The sequence below is a fragment of the Rhinolophus ferrumequinum genome, chromosome 9 (assembly GCF_004115265.2).
Source record: "Rhinolophus ferrumequinum isolate MPI-CBG mRhiFer1 chromosome 9, mRhiFer1_v1.p, whole genome shotgun sequence".
Classification (NCBI taxonomy): domain Eukaryota; kingdom Metazoa; phylum Chordata; class Mammalia; order Chiroptera; family Rhinolophidae; genus Rhinolophus; species Rhinolophus ferrumequinum.
Window position 1 is genome coordinate 28,583,997 of NC_046292.1, and position 17,353 is coordinate 28,601,349.

Sequence of the window (17,353 nt, forward strand, 5' to 3'; positions counted from 1 at the left end):
TGCTTACGGCTCAGGTAATCGTGGGCACCATCCTGGGGTGTGAGGGCAGGGACCCCCTCCCCCAGCATGTTCTCTTAGAAGAAGGGGCTTGACACTGACTTGCCTCTTGGGAACGAGAAGCCAGCTGGAAAGAGAGCTCTGTGGCTAAGACCCGCTGTAGGACCTACGTAAACTCAACCAATGACTAATGCTCTTGTCTTGTGTAACCCTTGTCCACAGCTTTGCTAATCCCAGACGATCCTCCTGGGATTCTCCCACAATGCCTTTCTTCCGTACTGAGGGACATTTTGCTGCTCCCAACAGTCTTTTTCCCCTTGACCTGACTCTTCTGGAGATTTTGCATCTTGAAAAAAGAACAAAGAAAGAACAATGCTTACCCCCACATCAATGTTCATAATAGTGGAATTTCAGGCCTATTTGGATAAGGGATGCCCCATAACTCACAGTATGGGAAAGTGGCTGCTGCCATGGAGGTGTGCAGCTTTGAGGTGAAGGATTCAGTCTCCCTTCATTTCTCCCCTGTCCCCTACCCATCTCTTTTTTTTGTCTCATCTTCACACATCATCCCTGCATCAGCCTGTCGGACATCTGGGCCTTGAGCCTCAGGTGTGATGCTGCGCCCCGGGGAGGGGAGAAGAGGTGAGCCGCTCAGTGGTCAGGAGGAGGAGGTGCGGCGAAAGCTTGCCTCTGCCACCTGATGCTGTGTGTCCTTGAGAAAGTCATCAAGTCACTCCCAGCCTCTGGGTCCTGGGCAGAAAACCAGCGATGTTTAAGCTGATCAGGAGCTCTTGGTTCTCTGGGTTTCTGGGCTGAAAAGCCTGGGGAAAGGGGAGGAGGTGGTTTTGATGCAGGGGTCCCGGGGAACAGCATTCCTTCCCTGTTCTCTGGGAACAGGGGGGGGGGGGGGCTGAACAGGAAGTTGAGAGGTGGAGCCCTCCAAGGGGCTGGATGGAGGGGAAGCAAGACTGCCCAGGCCAGGCTGGGAGCTCCCTGGAAGAGCATTCATGGTGCGTCCCCACTCAGATTTTCTGTCACTGCCTGAAGGCTGTCATTGTCATCCCCATCCCCATCCAACCTAGGCCTCCAGGTAGAAACTCAAAAGTTTTGGTATTTGTGCAACCCTGTCTGGCTGAGCCAGGGTGCTCTGTAGCTTCCAGTTCTCTCTGGTCCCACCTTGCCTGAATAGGAAGGCTCTGGGGATGGAGATTAGCCATCTCCATGGCTCAGCATCTGTACCACCCTGCACAGCAGCTCAGGGTCTCTGGGCCCCCCAAGGCCTAGGAACAGATTACTGCTGAGTGCTTGGCCATTACTAACTCCCAACCTTATGTCTTGTCTGTTCTGAAGTGTCTGTATGGCTGGGGCTCGTGGTCATGGTAGTGGAGTGTTCCTTCTACTGAGGGATCCCAGGGGGCTGAGCTGTGACTTCTAGGAGATCAGGCGCCAGGCTCAGGACAAATGGCCATGTCCTTAATCTTGGCTATCTGGGCCTTATGGGGGGGGGGGTGGTCTCCCAGATGGGACCTGACACACATACACATACACACAGCTAGTTGTCACCCCCTCACTGGTGCTTGTGGATGGACCCAGGCTGAGCGCGTTTCCAGGACTACAGGAGCAGGACTTCCTGGGGAATGGCATTGTCAGGCCAGCGCCGCCTGTCTTTGGGGTTTTGCCATGAGGCGCTAAAGCAGTATTTCTCAAAGCATGGTCCACTGATCTCTTGTATCAGCATCCTGTGGGGTGTTTGTTGAAGAATGCTGATAGCTGGACTTCTCCCCAAGCCCTCAGGAGGCGAATCTCTGGAGAAGAGGCACAGAATCCTGCATATTTCACTTGCTCCCCAGGAGATCCTCATGCAAAGCCTGAGAACCTTTGCAATCTGGGAATGTGGCTGGAGGATGATTTGGGTGGGGGGACTTCTCTCCCACCAACAACAGGAGGCCGGCCCCATTTTGGCAGCTCCCCATGCTCTGCCCACCTGTCTCCTTCCCACTAACCTCTGTTTGTGTCTTGTTCTCAACTTTCCAGCCAGATGTTTAGTAATAAACGGAGTTTCTTTCGGATCCACGCCAGCTGGAGACCGAGGTACCCCCTCGCCTGCTCCTCCTGTCCCCATTCCTCCTCGCCCAAGCCAGTTCAGGGGCTGGAGAGGGGACAGGATGCGCCAAGGACAAGGTGCATGTGCCTGCCGCCTGCCATCTGCCTTGGGGACCTGACAAGCCCCTTGCCTTCCTGGGGATGCCTCTGCCAAGTCTGGGGGCATGGGCTTGGTGCCCAGTCTGCAAGGAGGGAACTTATAGAAGCCTTGGGATGAGTTCTGGCTCTGCTGCTGACTCCTTGTGTGATCTTGGCCAAATTGCTTCTCTTCTCTGGACCTCAGTTTCCCATCTGTGGAAAGGGCAGATTGAACTAGAGGCTCTCTGAGGGTCCCTCCCACTCTGGCTTTTGCTGGGCCTTGAGTTTAGCTTCCCCACTGCCCACCTAGGTACCCAGCAGATGCCTGAAGGAACTGGGATTGGCACCTCCCTCCCTAACTCCAGAGCCCAGCTCTTTTAGCTGCATCACCACTGCATTCATATTTACCTGTCCTGTGCCAGGCCCAGCACTAGGGACACCGTGATGAATAAAATATGGTACCTGGAGAATTGCAAAGAGTGATTGCTATTCAGTATGATGAGTGCAACAAAAGGAGGGAGCAGAGGAGCTGTGGAGACAGGGTCAGACATTTCCCTCCCCTCCTCCCCCCCAGAAGGCCCAAAAAGGAGTGGGCACGAAGGAGGGCCATTCTAGGCCAAGGAAGTGGCAAGATGAAGAGGTGAGAGAGAGCACAGCTGTGGCAAAGGACCGGGCAGCCCATCGTGCTCAGACCGGAGAGTGGGAGGTCAGGAGCTGAGGTTGGGAGCCGAGCTGTTTCATGAAGAACCCGAAAGCCCCGTGTGAGCTTCATCCTGCTCTCACTGCCCGGCAGCTTGGGCCCATGGAGTCCTGGGTTTCTCAAAAGTACCTCTGGAGGCTTGTCCCACAAGTAGAAGATGAGTGACAGAGGTCCTGGGTGTGCTACCCAGAGACAGTGTTTCTTAGAAATGTGGGTTCTGGGTCCAGACCTGGCCACCACTCACTAGCTAGGGGACCTTGGGCACCAGTGCTCTGTGCCTCAGTTTCCTCAACGTAAAATGTGGATGATAATAGGATCTGCTTCCGTTCAAACTGTGCCTGACTCATACAAAGTACTATGTAAATGTTAGCCTCATTTGATTTGGCATATTGAGCAGTTCAGAGCTTTCTTATTTTAAAAATGAGCTTGGAAACCTTGGCTGTAGGAAACGGGAATACACTGAAGGGTTAAGCTGAGGAGTCTCTGGGTTAGAGCTGCCCCTTTACAAGATGACTTTGGCTGCGGGGGCATGGTGGGCTGGAAGGGCAAGACTAAGTCAGAGGGGCCAGCCATGAGACTGTTTCCACAGTCCTAAAGGGAGGGCGTGTGCAGCCTCAGAAGAGGTGGGCTGCCTCTCTTCCCAGCATGAGCTTGACCTTTGGCAGGCAGATGGTGAATCCTTGAAGAAATTCCCTGTGGAAGTGAGCACAGGGGTTGGGTCCAACAGGGTAATCAGAGGGCAGCCATGCCCAGAGTTTGCCCTCCCCCACAGGACAGCCCCAGTCAAGCACACCTCATCCCTCTCCCAGGCACCAACAGAATCCTGCGATCAGTTTCTTTACCGCAGCACCATTGACATTTTGGGTCTGATAATTCCTTGATGTTGGGAGTTGTCACAAGCATTGTAGGATATTTAACAGCATCCCTGGTCTCTACCCACTAGGTGCCAGGAGCACGGCCCAGTGTGACAACAAAAATTGTCTCCAGACATTTCCAAATGTCCCCCAGTGAACAAAATCACCCCCCGTTGAGAACCACTGCCCTAGACCCGGTCCTGATTTCTGTTCTAATCTTGGCTCCTTCCACAGGAGCTCTGTGACCTCGGGCAAGTCATTTTATCTTCCTCCACATCTATAAAACAGAGATGGAAAATATGGAACCACACAAAATGGCTGAGGAACTGAGGCAGTCAGATAGGACCTTGCGTGTTTGAAGGAGCCTGGGGAGGGAAGGCGCTTTTTCGATGTCCAACCTGTGCCAGGTTTCTTTCCATTTTCTTTGAGCTTTTAGGCTCCAAAGAGGCTGACGTGAGCCATTTTCTGGGCCCTGCCCAAGTAGCTGGAATTCAGGGCCACCCCTGGGAAAACAGTGCCTTCTTACATTAAAGAGGAGCCCAGGCCTCTGGCTGGCTGGAAAGTTACAGAACCCCCCCAACCCAGACTGGAAGCTCCCTCAACTAGCACAGAATCAGAGCTGGAAAGGGACCTTTCAAGGCCTCTAGTACAAGCCCCCAGGCCCCTTCCTCCATAAATCCTGCTGAGTGCAAGCTTAGTCTTGCTTGCACACTTCTCGTGACAGGGAGGTCACCCCCTTCCCCCATAATACCACTGGAGTGATGTGCTGGATGCAGAGATCCAGAGTTCTGGGCTCTTGGCTGAGTGTCAGGGCCTTCTCCACCTCCCTCTCTTCCTCTCCCCCTTGGAGGAGTGGCGGACAGAGGAGGGGTTGCACGGGCCGGGCGGGTGTGGGGTGCTTGCTAGCATGAGGAGAGCTCGAAGGAATGGCTCTGCTAAGAAAGTTTGGGAGAGCCAACCTCAAACTTTGGTTGGAATCTTTGGGATGTGTTGAGGGGATACTGGGCCAGCAAACAGCATGCTAGATTGCAGGGGCCACCCCGTCCTTCCCTTCTGATTTCAGGGCCCCGACCCTTGGCCTATAACTTCTCCCCTCTGGGCAGAGGCCCCTGCCTTTGAGGATGGCCCTCCATCCTGGCTGCCTTTCCGAAGGTGCCCCTGGTTTCAAGATCTCCCTTACCTCAGTACCTTGGCTCTATACCCTCCCTGTACCCCATGCCTTGGACATGGGGAACCCCGGCTACCACCTACCCCTGAAACCAGAATCTGACCTCTGCTCCACCCTTGATAGGAAAGTCCCTGAGAGTAGGTGACACATTCTTCTCCCCCAGTTCCTGCCCTACCTCAGGCTTCCTCTGAGACTGGCTCGTGCTCTGTTGAGTCAGGGCCCCAGACATTTGGGATGGAATGGGCCAGCACCTATCTTTAGGGGTCCGTACCAGTGGCAAGCCACAGCAGGGAGGCAGCAGTGACACCTACAGGGCGTGGGATGGGGGACGTTTGCATAGGTCCTACTCCAACAGCGATAACATGGTCCTTGAACCTCTTGGACACAGAGTTACTCTACCAGGTACTGGTTAACCAGGGCCTATCCTGGGGAACCTGAGGCTTCCCCCCACCTGTCTTCCTCTGAGGTTTGGGGGATGTGGTGGGGAGCTGGGGTGTGGGAAGGGAAATGTCAGCACGCGCAGACGTGCACTTGTGTACTCACATGAGCACAGATGTGTAGGTCCTGCTCCTACATGTGTAGGTTCAGTAGGCAGACGGGGGGTGTGGAGAGCTTTGGGGGAGGAATCCATGGTCACAGGGGCAGGATGTCAGCCCAGGTGGGCAGAGGACAGGAGGGGAGACCACTGCAGAACAGGTTATAGACCCTCACTGGGAGTGCAGGCACCCGGCGTTCCCTGAGCAGACATGTGGGCCCAGCAGCTAACCCCACGGGGAGAAGGCCACTCAGTAGGCCAGTGGACAGCACACTCCAGGGGCACCATTTACACTGAAGTCTGTGTGATGGAGACCTTTGGAATTTTCCAGTGTGCTACCTATGCAGTCGTACCAGGTTCTAAAGCCCCGACCTGACCAGTGTGGAATTAGATAGCTCCAGCAGTGGGGGAAGGAGGAAAACATACATTGGCACATGAACACACATACCAACATATGTACACACACCAGTACCTGTGTACCCACAGTCACATGCATGCATGCGAACACATACACACACCCTCAACTCCACCAAGCCTGCCCCTGTGTACATGGGGCTTACCTCAGTGTACCTGGCCAGGCGAACTTCTCCATCCCTCAGCAGCCTGTCTGTGCCCAGAATGGTCACCACTTCCACCCCACTCATCCACCTGGGCCAACCCAGCTCCCCTGTCCTCCTGTCTGTCTTTGACTCCTTTCTTGGGTTTCTCTCACGCCTTCCACTCTGACATCTGTCTCCTGTGCACCCCTTATCTGTCTGGGCAACGAGGGGTGGGAGGTATGGTTGGGGAGACGACCTGCTCGGACTGACCCTGATTCAGCTTCTTGTAGGAGTTAGGGCTCCCCTCACCACACCTTTGACCCATCCCAGGAAGTTCCACTTGGTGGAGAACCAAGACCCAATAGCCACCCTCAAGTCCTAAGTCAGCTGTGTTCCCACTCACGCCCAGCCCCGCTCCAGCTAACTTGGCTCTCTCCCCCACCCGACCTGCCCTTCCAGCAGCCGCATGGGCATCAAAGACCGAATCCGCATAGGCAGCTCCCAGCGGCGGACGGGCCCCTCCAAGCAGCACCTGGCACCACCGTCAGTGGCCACCTCCCCGAGCAGCGAGCAGGTGTGTGAGGCCACCAGCCCCACCAAGGTACAGAAGAGCTGGAGCTTCAATGACCGCACCCGCTTCCGGGCTTCTCTGAGACTCAAACCCCGAGCCTCTGCCGAGGGTGAGCCCCTAGGGGTCTGGGGCCCAGGACCTATTGAGGGTGGGAGGGTGGGAACAGCGTCAAGGCTGGGGGTAGAAAGACTTGGCTCTAGTCCTGACTCTGCAACTGATTGACCATTTTTGGGTACCCGTCTTCTGGTCTGTAAAACGGGCATCATGATACCTGATTTGCTAGGCTCCAGACTGTTTGAGAATCAAATAAGCATGCAGAGGGTGGCATTTGATAGTGGTTAAGGGCACAGGCTTTGGAGCCAGGCTGTCTAGGTTTAAATCCTGACTTTACCATTTGTCTTGGCACGTTTCTCTGGACCTCATTCTCCTCATCTGTAAAATGGGGACAAGAGTAGTATCTACTTCATAAGATTATTGTGAGGATTAAAAGAGATTATCATAGAAGATGAGCAGAAGAGTTTTTGGAATACAGTAAGTGCTCGACCAAGGCTAGCTGCATTACAAATGTGCTTTGGAAGGAGCAGGAGTCCATACTCAAGACTGAGCCTCAACTGTGTACTGCCCTACACTGGATTATTGAGTTTAAATCTCCCAACCACCCTGGGAAGTAGGTTCTGTTTTTATCCCCATTTCACAGATGTGGAGACTGAGATCTCTCAGCTAGTCAGTGGCAGAGCTGCTAGCCTCAACCAGATCTGTCTAACCCATAGCCCACGCTCCCTACACCCCCCCTCACCCAGCCCAGCCTGCAGATATGATGCTGTGAACCTGGAGGGGTCCCTTTTTAACCAGTTAGAGAAGTCACCTTTTTGAGTTGTAGCTCTGCTTCGGACTTGCACTGTGACTTAGGCAAGATACTGTCCCTTTCTGTACCTCAGTGTCCTCTCCTGGAAAGCGAGAGGGCGAGAGGGTTGGACCAAGGCCACTGGAAAAGTTCTCCCAGTGTTGACATGCTTTAGATATGCTGGGTGGGAAAAGGAGGGGTGGTGCACAAGGACAGAGGATTGGGACAAGAAGCCCCTTCGGGGCGGGGGGACCCAGCTATGCTGCCTTTGTCTGTGCTGTGTCAGTCTCCAAGATGCTGCTGGCTGACAACTCGGAGAGCCCTTTCCTAGAAAGGTATAGAACCCCACAAACCAGTCTTTGTGAGGTGCTGACCCCCTAGCCGGGCCATGGCTGGTGCCTGGGGCCCCTTCTGTGCCTAAGAAGCTGCCTGGTCTCCCACTACCTCCTGCCCCTGTGGGGTCAGGACAACATCACCTCTGTGCAGTGCAGGGCGCCAGCCTTAGAGAAGCCATTTCTCTTATCCGGAGGGAGAATGACTTGACTTAGGGGCCTTCCCCAGTAGCAGAGCTGGGCATGGGAGCCATCTCCTTGAGCTCCCTTTCCTCTTGGCTGAAGGGTAAGACTGCGGGTGTAATTATGTGCAGAGGCTGCAAGCTCCTTTTCTCTGCGACTCGCTGTCCTGAGAGGTGGGACCCGTGGGGCTTCTTCCAGGGCTCTGTGCAATTTGCCCCCGGCCAGACCAGATGTGCCTAAAGCAGCTCCCAAGCACCTGGCCAGCAGGCAGATGTTTACCCTGACTGGACCTAGGGAGATGGGCACGCAACAAGCTGAGGATTGCCGCCCTGGGTAGGGCAGCAAGGGGGACTGGAGCCTGCTCTGCCTTGTGCCCCCAGAAAGGTTCTGGGCCCTTTCTGGGCCTCTGTCTCCCTATTGGTAGCTCTAAGCATCGTTTGGCTTGTGATGGTAGGGGGTGGGAGTAGCCCCGGGGCCCCCTGACTACCACCTGGGACCCCTGACTTTCCAGAGGGCCCCTCAGAGGAAGTGGCAGAGGAGAAGAGCTACCAGTGTGAGCTCACCGTAGAGGACGTCATGCCTGCTGTGAAGACGGTCATCCGCTCTGTCAGGTGAGCCTGAGGCCTGAGGTGCAACCAGCATCCGCCTGCCCCCATTACTGCTCCCCACCTGGGGCCTGCCCTCATGTACAGGCCTGGCCTAACTCTCAGGCACACCAGCTGCTGCCCACCTGGCACCCTTGTCGGTGCCTGGCTGGCGGGGACCCTGGAGTGTGGGTGGGGAGGGGACATGGCATATGGCTCCCAGCGGGGTTTGCTCATACCAAAGGCTGGCAGGGTGGGGTGGTGGGCACAGCTGCCCATCACGGTCCCTCTCCTCAAACCCTCAGTGTCCTCTCTGCTTCGCTGTCCTGCCTCTCGCTCACTTTATGTCAGGCTCTCTTCTCTTTATTTCTGTCTCCCTAGCTGTGTATCAGCATCTGCCCGCCTCTCCCTGTGTCTCTGTCTGATGTGCTCTTGCCCTCCATTTCTGTGTCTCAGACTTTCTCTCCCTGGGTGTCTTGACCTCAGCCTGTCTGTCTCCCCATGACCTCTAGAGCAGTGGTTTTTAAACCACAGGTCCCAACAGCTTGAAATTAACTTAGTGAGATCAATTTAGTGGGCCATGGTCAGCACTAAAAAAAAGAATAGAATAGAAAATATCAGTGTGCATCCAGTAATCAGGATAAATACTGTTTATGAAACTTACGTTTCAGTTCTGTGCATGTGTGTATGTATGTAGTGGTTTCTGATGTAAAATATATTTCTTATGGTGGGTCTTGGTCAAAAAGTTCGAAAGTCCCTGGCCTACTGGCTCTACTGGCTGTCTCCCTGCATCAACAAGTAAGGGGGGACCAGAGTCTCCTAAGCCCTTAGTCACGGCCCAGCCGTGGATCTGGCCCCCAAGATCCTTGGCATAGAGTCCTGGCCTAGTTTCCATCTCCAGCTTAGTTCCAGAGACCCCCTTCACCGCCAGGCCTGCCAGACTCACCTCCTCTCTTCCCTGGCTGATGCACCTGCCCACTGGCCTCTTCCCTTTGTGATCCTTTTAAAGTCAGAGTCAACTGGACACCCTCCACCCTGAGAATCTGAGGCCTCTCCCCACCCTCTTTTTATACACCCTGTGTGTCCCCTCCAAGTGACTAGCTTCAGGACCACAATGAGCTGCCACCTCCAGGTCAGCACCCCTTGGCCATCCCACAGACCCCTCACACCCAGCATGCCCCAAATCTGTTCCTTCTCCCGGGGCCCCACTTCAGGCAGTGGCAATACCATCCATGGGAGTCATCCTAGACTCAGACTTTGAAGCCTTTCCGTCCCTTTCAGTCCTGAAATGCTCAAAGCTGTCCCATATCTCCACCCCACTACCCTCTTCCAGCTCAGGCCCATCCCCTGGGGCTGGTCTTCCTGACTAAATTTCTTTCAGGGAATATGCCCTAGGTTCTCAGCTTCGTCCCTCCCTCCAGGGCTGGCAGAATGGTCATGCTAAACCAGAGTAAACCACATGGCACCTTCCCCAACTTCCCTAAACCAAAGTAAACCACATGGCACCTTCCCCAACTTCCCTAAACCAGAGTAAACCACATGGCACCTTCCCCAACTTCCCTAAACCAGAGTAAACCACATGGCACCTTCCCCAACTTCCCTAAACCAGAGTAAACCACATGGCACCTTCCCCAACTTCCCTAAACCAGAGTAAACCACGTGGCACCTTCTCCAACTTCCCATTGCCCACTCTCTTTCAGGGATCCAGAGCTCTTCAGAGTACCCTCCCCAGAGACTCCTTCTCAAGGACAATCTCTTTCCCTGTCTTCTCATATGCCCTCCCCACCCCCTGTGAATTAACCCCTTTCCTTCCCATCCTGTTCAGCTCCTTTGAACTGGCTCTCATTCCCACACCTCCATGCCTGCCTTTGTTGGGAAAGCCTCCCTTTGTCCCCCTCCTTTTGCCGGGGACTGGAAAGTCTCACTCTCAAGACTTGTTCCCTGACCTCCCCAGCAGAGGTCTCCCTTCTCTTGGTCCCCAGCCCTCTTTCTCTGTTCTTTAACATGGCCCCTGTCAACCCATAATTGCCTGTGTCCTCTGTCTCCCACCTCAGACCTCGGCACCTGAGGCCAAGTATTGGATCTGACGCCCTTTAGGGTGCCCAGGGTCCAGTACAGCGGTGCTAACAAACCTTTGTGGAATGAACGCTAAACTCTTTCTCCAAGCTATCATCAGTAACGGTTTTCACAGATGCCTGCCTTGTGTCATACCTAGCAGAGAGCAACCAGGACCTGTTCCTGCCCTCGCAGGCTAATGCAACTACAGATACAGACATATTAAAGAATACCAAGGAAACCTTCGGGGTCCGGGGGCGGGAGCGGGATGGGCAGATAGGGATGCTGGGAGACCCAGCAGAGGTTGTTTGTGGTGGCCCAAGCAGGAGGTGTCCTGCTGCTAGACAAGCGGGTAACAAAGGCACAGAGAGGGGGCTAGAAAAGAATCCCTTCCTTCTGAGACACCCTTCCCCGACAGGATCCTGAAGTTCCTGGTGGCCAAAAGGAAATTCAAGGAGACGCTGCGACCGTACGACGTGAAGGACGTCATCGAGCAGTACTCAGCAGGGCACCTGGACATGCTGGGCCGGATCAAGAGCCTGCAGGCTCGGTGGGTGCACCCGGCCCCGACGGGGGAGCGGGGCAGGGAGGTCGTGGCCCCAGATTCCGCGCGAGATGCGCGCGCCCTAGCCCCTCCGCGGGCGCCTGAACGATGCTCCGAGCGCCCCCTAGGGACTGCTGTGGGAGCTGGAGTTTCTCGCGGCTCAGGCCAGACCCCACAATTGTCTTGAACCTGAAGAACGACCAGCTGGCCGGTCCTCTATGAGAATCCTATATACGCCTGTACGCCTCAGGGGACGTATTTGGAATGTTTCCTGGTCCTAAGTTAGTAAGCCTAAAATAATCAATGACCTCTTATTTCCCCAGAGGATAGGCAAATTGTCCTCAATGCTGCCTACCTCTTGTTTCTGGAATCCGGCACTTCTCTCCACCCAGCATATAGGAAGAATTCTCACACTAAGACCCCAATCACCTACACCTGCCCTTCTCTTCCTGTGGCCTGAATTCTCACTGCCTGTTCATTCATTTGTTGTCTCAAGAAATAGTCGTTGGGTATTTGTTACTTGCCAGACAGCGGGCAAAACAGAGTCCCTGCCCTCATGGAGCCTTCATTCTCGTGGAAAGGAGACTAGATGATAAGTGAGTGAAACTAGAATATGTCAGATGATGATAAATGTTAAGGAGAAAAATAAGGGCTAGAGTGTTGGGGTTTGCGATTTTAAATAGGTGAGAAGGTGACATTTGAGAAAAAAACTGAAGATGAGGCAAGCAGCCCTGTGGCTATTTAAATAAAAAAGTCTCCAGAGGGAACAGTGAGTGCCAAGTCTTTGAGATGGGTAGGTGGCTGGGATGTTTAAGAGACAGCAAAGAGCTCGGTGTGTCTGTTCTGGTGTGAGAGAAGTAGCAGATGAGGTTAAGAGGCTAATGACACTTAGACTGTATAAAGCCCTGTAGGCAACTGCAAAGATGTTGGCGTTCATTCAGGGAGAGATGCAAGCACTGGAGGGCTTTGAGCAAATGACTGACAAGATCTGACTGATATCTTTAAAAGGATCACCCTAAGCGCTGTGTTGAGAATGGCCTATGAGGGAGCTAGGGTGGAAGCAGGGAGACCAGTGAGGATGCTCCTTCAGACGTCCAGGCAAGACAATGGGGAAGTGGACCAGAGTGGCAGCAGTAGGTGGGGAGAAATGGTCAGATTCTAGATATAGTTTGAAGATAGAGCTGACAGGGTTTTCTGATGGGGTATAAGAGAAAAAAAGAGAGTCAAGGATAAAACCAAGTTTTTTTGGCTTGAGCCAGAGGAAAACGTTGCTGTTCATTGACACCGAGAAGGCGATGAGTGGAGCAAGTTTCAGTCAGGAAAGTTGGGACGTGTCGGGTTTGTGATGCCTATCAGACATCTAAGTAGAGTGTTGATCTGGCAGGTAGGGGAGTGTGGCATTCGGAGGAAAGGTACAGGGCTGGAGATTCAGATTTGGTGTCAACAGTGTATAGGGGAATGAACATCTGGAAGTGAAGACATCACTTATCAAGTGAAGAGTAAATAGAGAAAAGAGGTCCCAGGAGTGAGCCTTGGGTCCTGCAACGTTTAGAAGTTGAGGCGATAAAGGAGGAACCAGCAAAGGAAACTGAGAAGGAGAGTCAGCGAGGTAGGAGGAGAACTGGGAGAGGGTGGTATTTGGGAATCCAAATGAAAAAAGTGCAGGAAGAAGGGGTGCTCAGGTGTGCCTAGCACTGCTAATAGGTCAAGTGTAATGAGGACAGAGAGGTCATCACTGAATTTAGCAATGACATGAAGGTCATTTGGAATCTTGACAACAGTAGTTTTGGTGAAATGGTGGGAATGAAAGCCTGATTGGAGTAGGTTTTAGAGAGAATGGGAGGCGACAAATTAACATAGGTAGTAGTAATAACACTTTCAAGAATTTTGCTTTAAATGAGAGCAGAAAAATAAGGTGGGACCAGCTCTAGCCTTGTCCACCTTATAACTCACAATCCCACTTGTGTCTCTCCCTCTTTTCCCAGTCCACTGTTTCCCATCTGTCCTCCCATCAGACGGTTGTTTTACTTGTCATGCTTGTGTGTGGTGCCTTTGCTTGGCTAGTTGGAAAACCGTCAAAACAGTAGTTGGGTCGCTGCATCCAACTTTGTCAGGGCAAAACGCCCCCTTCTCTCAGATTGTCCCCTCCCACCGGTGCCGGCTGTGTCTTAGCAGGCAATCTCGAGCTCTTGTGGGAGGGAGGGATGGATGGATGGATGGTGAGTGTCCGGGCCTTGAAGGTTCCCTTTCCCCACAGGGTGGACCAGATTGTGGGCCGGGGGCTCGGGGACCGGAAGGCACGGGAGAAGGGCGACAAGGGGCCCTCGGACACCGAGGCGGTGGATGAAATCAGTATGATGGGACGCGTGGTCAAGGTGGAGAAGCAGGTGAGTGTGCGAGGGCATTTCGTTGGTGTGTCGGAACTAGTCGTCGACCGAGAAGCTCTGGAAGGCCACGGGGACAAGCACAAGGGTAGGGTGAGCTTCTCAGAGCCACAGCCCAGAGCACCTGCCGGCGGGAGGCCCAAGCATGGCCCACACGCCCACGGCCAGGCCGACCCCGGCCCCACAGACAAGCCCCGCCTCCCAGGAAGCCCTCCTTCTCCCGCTAAACTCCCGCGAAAACCCACCCTCTCCTGCCAAGCCCCGCTATAGTCTGAAATAAACCCGTCTAAGTCCCACCTACTTCATTTAACCCCGCCTCCGTTGTCTCTCAATCGCCCGGACTATCCCAACCAGTCACAACAAAATTTTGTTCGGCGAATAAGCCCCTGGTTCCCAGCTTCGTCCCGCCCTCCGGCCAAGCTCCGCCTTTCCTGTCGCACCTCCTCCTGGAGGAGCTGCGTTTCCCAGACGCGCTCCACCCCGGACAAGCCCCGCCTCCCAGCCATGTTCCGCCTCTAGCCCCGGCCAGACCCCGCCTCCTGGCCGCGCTCCTCCCACGCCCCACCTCCAGCCTTGCCCCCGCCCAGCCCCCCAAGTCCCAGCCAAGCCCCGCCTCCAGCCGCTCCTCGCCCCCCAGGTGCAGTCCATCGAGCACAAGCTGGACCTGCTGTTGGGCTTCTATTCACGCTGCCTGCGCTCTGGCACCTCGGCCAGCTTGGGCACAGTGCAAGTACCGCTCTTCGACCCCGACATCACCTCGGACTACCACAGTCCTGTGGACCACGAGGACATCTCTGTCTCCGCACAGACGCTCAGCACCTCCCGCTCGGTCAGCACCAATATGGACTGAGGGTCTCTTCAGGGGCGGGGCCGCACTCGGTCAGCGCCTTGGCCCGACGCCCGGACCCGCCTCCTGAGGCCTCCGGACTTCTCTCTTACTTGAACTCACTCCCTCTCGGGGAGAGAGGCCACGCGCAGTATTGAGCTGCCTGGGTGGGCGAGATCCCCGCTGTGGGTGCCAGCGACCCGCCCCACCTCAGGAGCGTGAGATGCCAGGCTACACGGAGGGCAGCAGCAGCGGCTGCCCCTTGGCCTCTGGGCCCCCCGGTGCCCTGCCCGTTCCATCAAGGCCCGACACGACCCGTCTGGCAGGGGCACTGCCTCGGGAGTGGGAGCAGGGCGCTGGGGCCCTGGGCCCTGACCCAGCTTCCAGCTATGCAAGGTGAGGTCTCTGGCCCGCCCTTCGGACAGAGCAGGGAAGCCCTCCCGCCAAGTCCCCGCCCCCTTGGGGGTGGGCCCGGGGTGCCCACAGGTACCCACAAGCACAGGACCCTGCCATAAGGCAGGTGGGCACCATATATGCAAACTATGTTAAATATGCAACTTTGGGGACCCCCATGGGGTCCCTCTGCTCCTCTCCCATTGGGAGATGGGCCCCCAGCAGTAGCTGGTCTCAGGCTGCTTGGCCATGTCCCCCCTTTCCATTCTTTGGCTTATCACTCCCTCCCCACCCAGCATGGGGCCTGTTTCTCCCTTGCCTCCCCCAAGGGCAGTGCCTGGGCCTTTCTTGCCTTTTGCAGTGTCCCCTTCCTGCGGGATGTCCACTTCCTTCTTTGGCCTTCCAGATGCCTTTGACAAAATTAAGTTTCTGTGTTCTTCCGCAAAGCTCCCACAGACAGTGCTCCCATGGTTACACAAACATGTCCCTTTAGTTTCCCAAGACATGCAAAAAGTCTCTCACATCCACACTGACACACACAATCGCACGCCTATGGAGGCGTGAGCCCAGAGCACTCAGCCTTTCCTGGGCCTCTGCAGCTGATGCCAGGGAACTGGACTTGCGGGGTGATGTCCACTAGGAGGAGCCCCCGACTCCATCCAGGTAGGAGAGGGAGCTCTGAAGTGACACCAGGTCTCCTCAGGCCCCACCAGAGCTTTACCAGTTCTCCTTTCTCAAGAAGATGTACTCCACACTGGTCCAGGAGCCCTCACTGCTGCCTCTACCTGCCCCCAAGGGCCCTTCCCAACGTCCCCACAGCACAACTCAGGCCTAGGCCTCTGGGGCCTGGATAGCACTGGAAAGACCGCAGACCCTTCCCCAGGGTGGTTGTCGGGCCCGCTTCTGTCTAGGCTTGCCACCTTTCTAGTCACTGTAACTCCCAAAGAGAATAATAATGCATCTGGCAACTACCATTTCTCAGGCACCTGTGCATCTGGCAGTACATGCACTGTTTCCCCTTCTTCCATACCTCACTCTTCACTTTAGTTGGCAGCCCCCATACTGGCATAAGCCCCATCCACTCCAGGCCTCCAGCACCTGTTTGGTATCCCTATACCTTTGTCCCTCTTCTGCAAAGCCAATGCAGATGATAGGAGATTGATGGGTAGTGGGGTGCCAGTGAACAAGGGGCTCAGGCCCAGCTGCCTGCATCTCATAAATGGGGACCTGCATGAACCAGCATTAGGGCTGGAGTTGGATCTTGCTCAGCCCCACCGTGCCCAGCCTCTGCCCCATCATGCCCTCTGCATGTCAACATCATGCCCTGGATGGAGCCTATCCTGGCTCACCTCACCCGCACTGCACTGTCCCCAGAGAGCCACCCCTTGGCCCCTCAGAGACAGAGCTGTGGAGAGGGGCAGGAGAATGGGATTACCCTGTGACCAAAGGAGACTTGGGAAGAAGCCCTCCCTCCTTCCACGATCAAGGTTCCCCACCAACCTGGTTCTCGAATATGCAAGTACCTCACTTTGTTAACTTATTAACTTATTGGTTTCATTAAAGTTTTCAGTAGGAGGTGGTTGGCCTTGGCTGTTTGGTGGCTGTGGGGTGGGGTACCTGGTCTGGGGGTGAGATGAGGAGATTTGGATTAGTCAGAACTCTTTGGGTTGTAACAACAAAAACTCAACTGTATGGCTTAAGCAAAAAGTAAAACTTATTGGCCCAGATAACTAAAAAGTCCAGGGGCGAGGCTTGGCTCCATGCACAAGGGGCTATGATCTGGGGGCTAAAATGTGTCAGTGATCTGTCTTCTGTCTCAGCCTTCTCAGGCAGGCTGACCTCTCATAGTGATCCCCCGGCACTTCCAAATTTACTTTCTTTTGTCTTAAGGCCCCAGGGAAAAGTGAGTACCACTTTCCTAATAGTTTGTACCAGTCAAGGTCCAGTCAGGAAAACAGAACTTATACTAGATTTTTCAACAAAGAGAATTTGCTACAGGGAATGTGTCACACTGACGTCGGCGGGCTGAAAGAACAAAAGAGAACACTGAGATAACCCAGAGAAAAAGCACTGCAGAAAGCAGCTACCATTCTTAAAGCTGAAGGAATATAGGGAAGAGATTGGGCTTAGCAGAACCCACCGGCTTCATTGGGGGAGCCCTAGAGTGCTGGGCTCAGAGGTCTTGAGAGGGGATGCCATTTGGCTGGTGCCAGTACCTCTTAGAGGATACAGTGAAGCTTGTCTGGGAGTGCAGAAAAAAAGCTCAAGGTTGTGATTAGGGTTTCCAGAAAGGAATTCCCACCCGTTCTCGGGATTTTTTTTTGCCTTTCTATTCCCGAATCCCGAGAAAAGGTGGTCGGGAAATTGGGAAAATCGGCTCCTTGAACCCAGGTGGTTGGTAGTATCGGCCGTCACTTGTGGAAATGATTCATCGTGGAGAACAGATAACAGTTTATATCTTGTAATTCGGGAATGGGAAAGTGAAAAAAATTCCTGAGAACGGGCGGGAATTCCCGCCTGGAAACCCTAGTTGTGATCAAATCTTACTACCAGGCTGTTGCTGATAAAATTAGTAAGCAAAGCTCCTACTGCCTTCCTTATTGTCAAAGCCTGCTAACAAAGGAGTAATGTGGTTTGCAGAGTCCCAGTATCCCAGGGCAGAG

The 17,353-nt window shown here is 54.4% G+C and overlaps 1 protein-coding gene across 3 annotated transcripts in view; it reads left to right on the forward strand.

Annotated features, from left to right (window-relative positions):
* Positions 1-16,265, forward strand: part of KCNQ4 (potassium voltage-gated channel subfamily Q member 4) — a 54,864-nt gene extending 38,599 nt beyond the window's left edge. For 2 of the 3 annotated variants that reach the window (XM_033115329.1, XM_033115330.1), the window contains 5 exons: positions 6,434-6,654; positions 8,416-8,515; positions 10,962-11,093; positions 13,345-13,474; positions 14,109-16,265. In XM_033115329.1, the coding sequence (XP_032971220.1) occupies positions 6,434-6,654; positions 8,416-8,515; positions 10,962-11,093; positions 13,345-13,474; positions 14,109-14,321 (796 nt within the window). In that variant the 3' untranslated portion in view covers positions 14,322-16,265. The remainder of the gene's footprint in view (positions 1-6,433; positions 6,655-8,415; positions 8,516-10,961; positions 11,094-13,344; positions 13,475-14,108) is intronic. The other variant, XM_033115331.1, reaches the window with a different exon arrangement.
* The last annotated feature ends 1,088 nt before the right edge of the window (positions 16,266-17,353 follow it).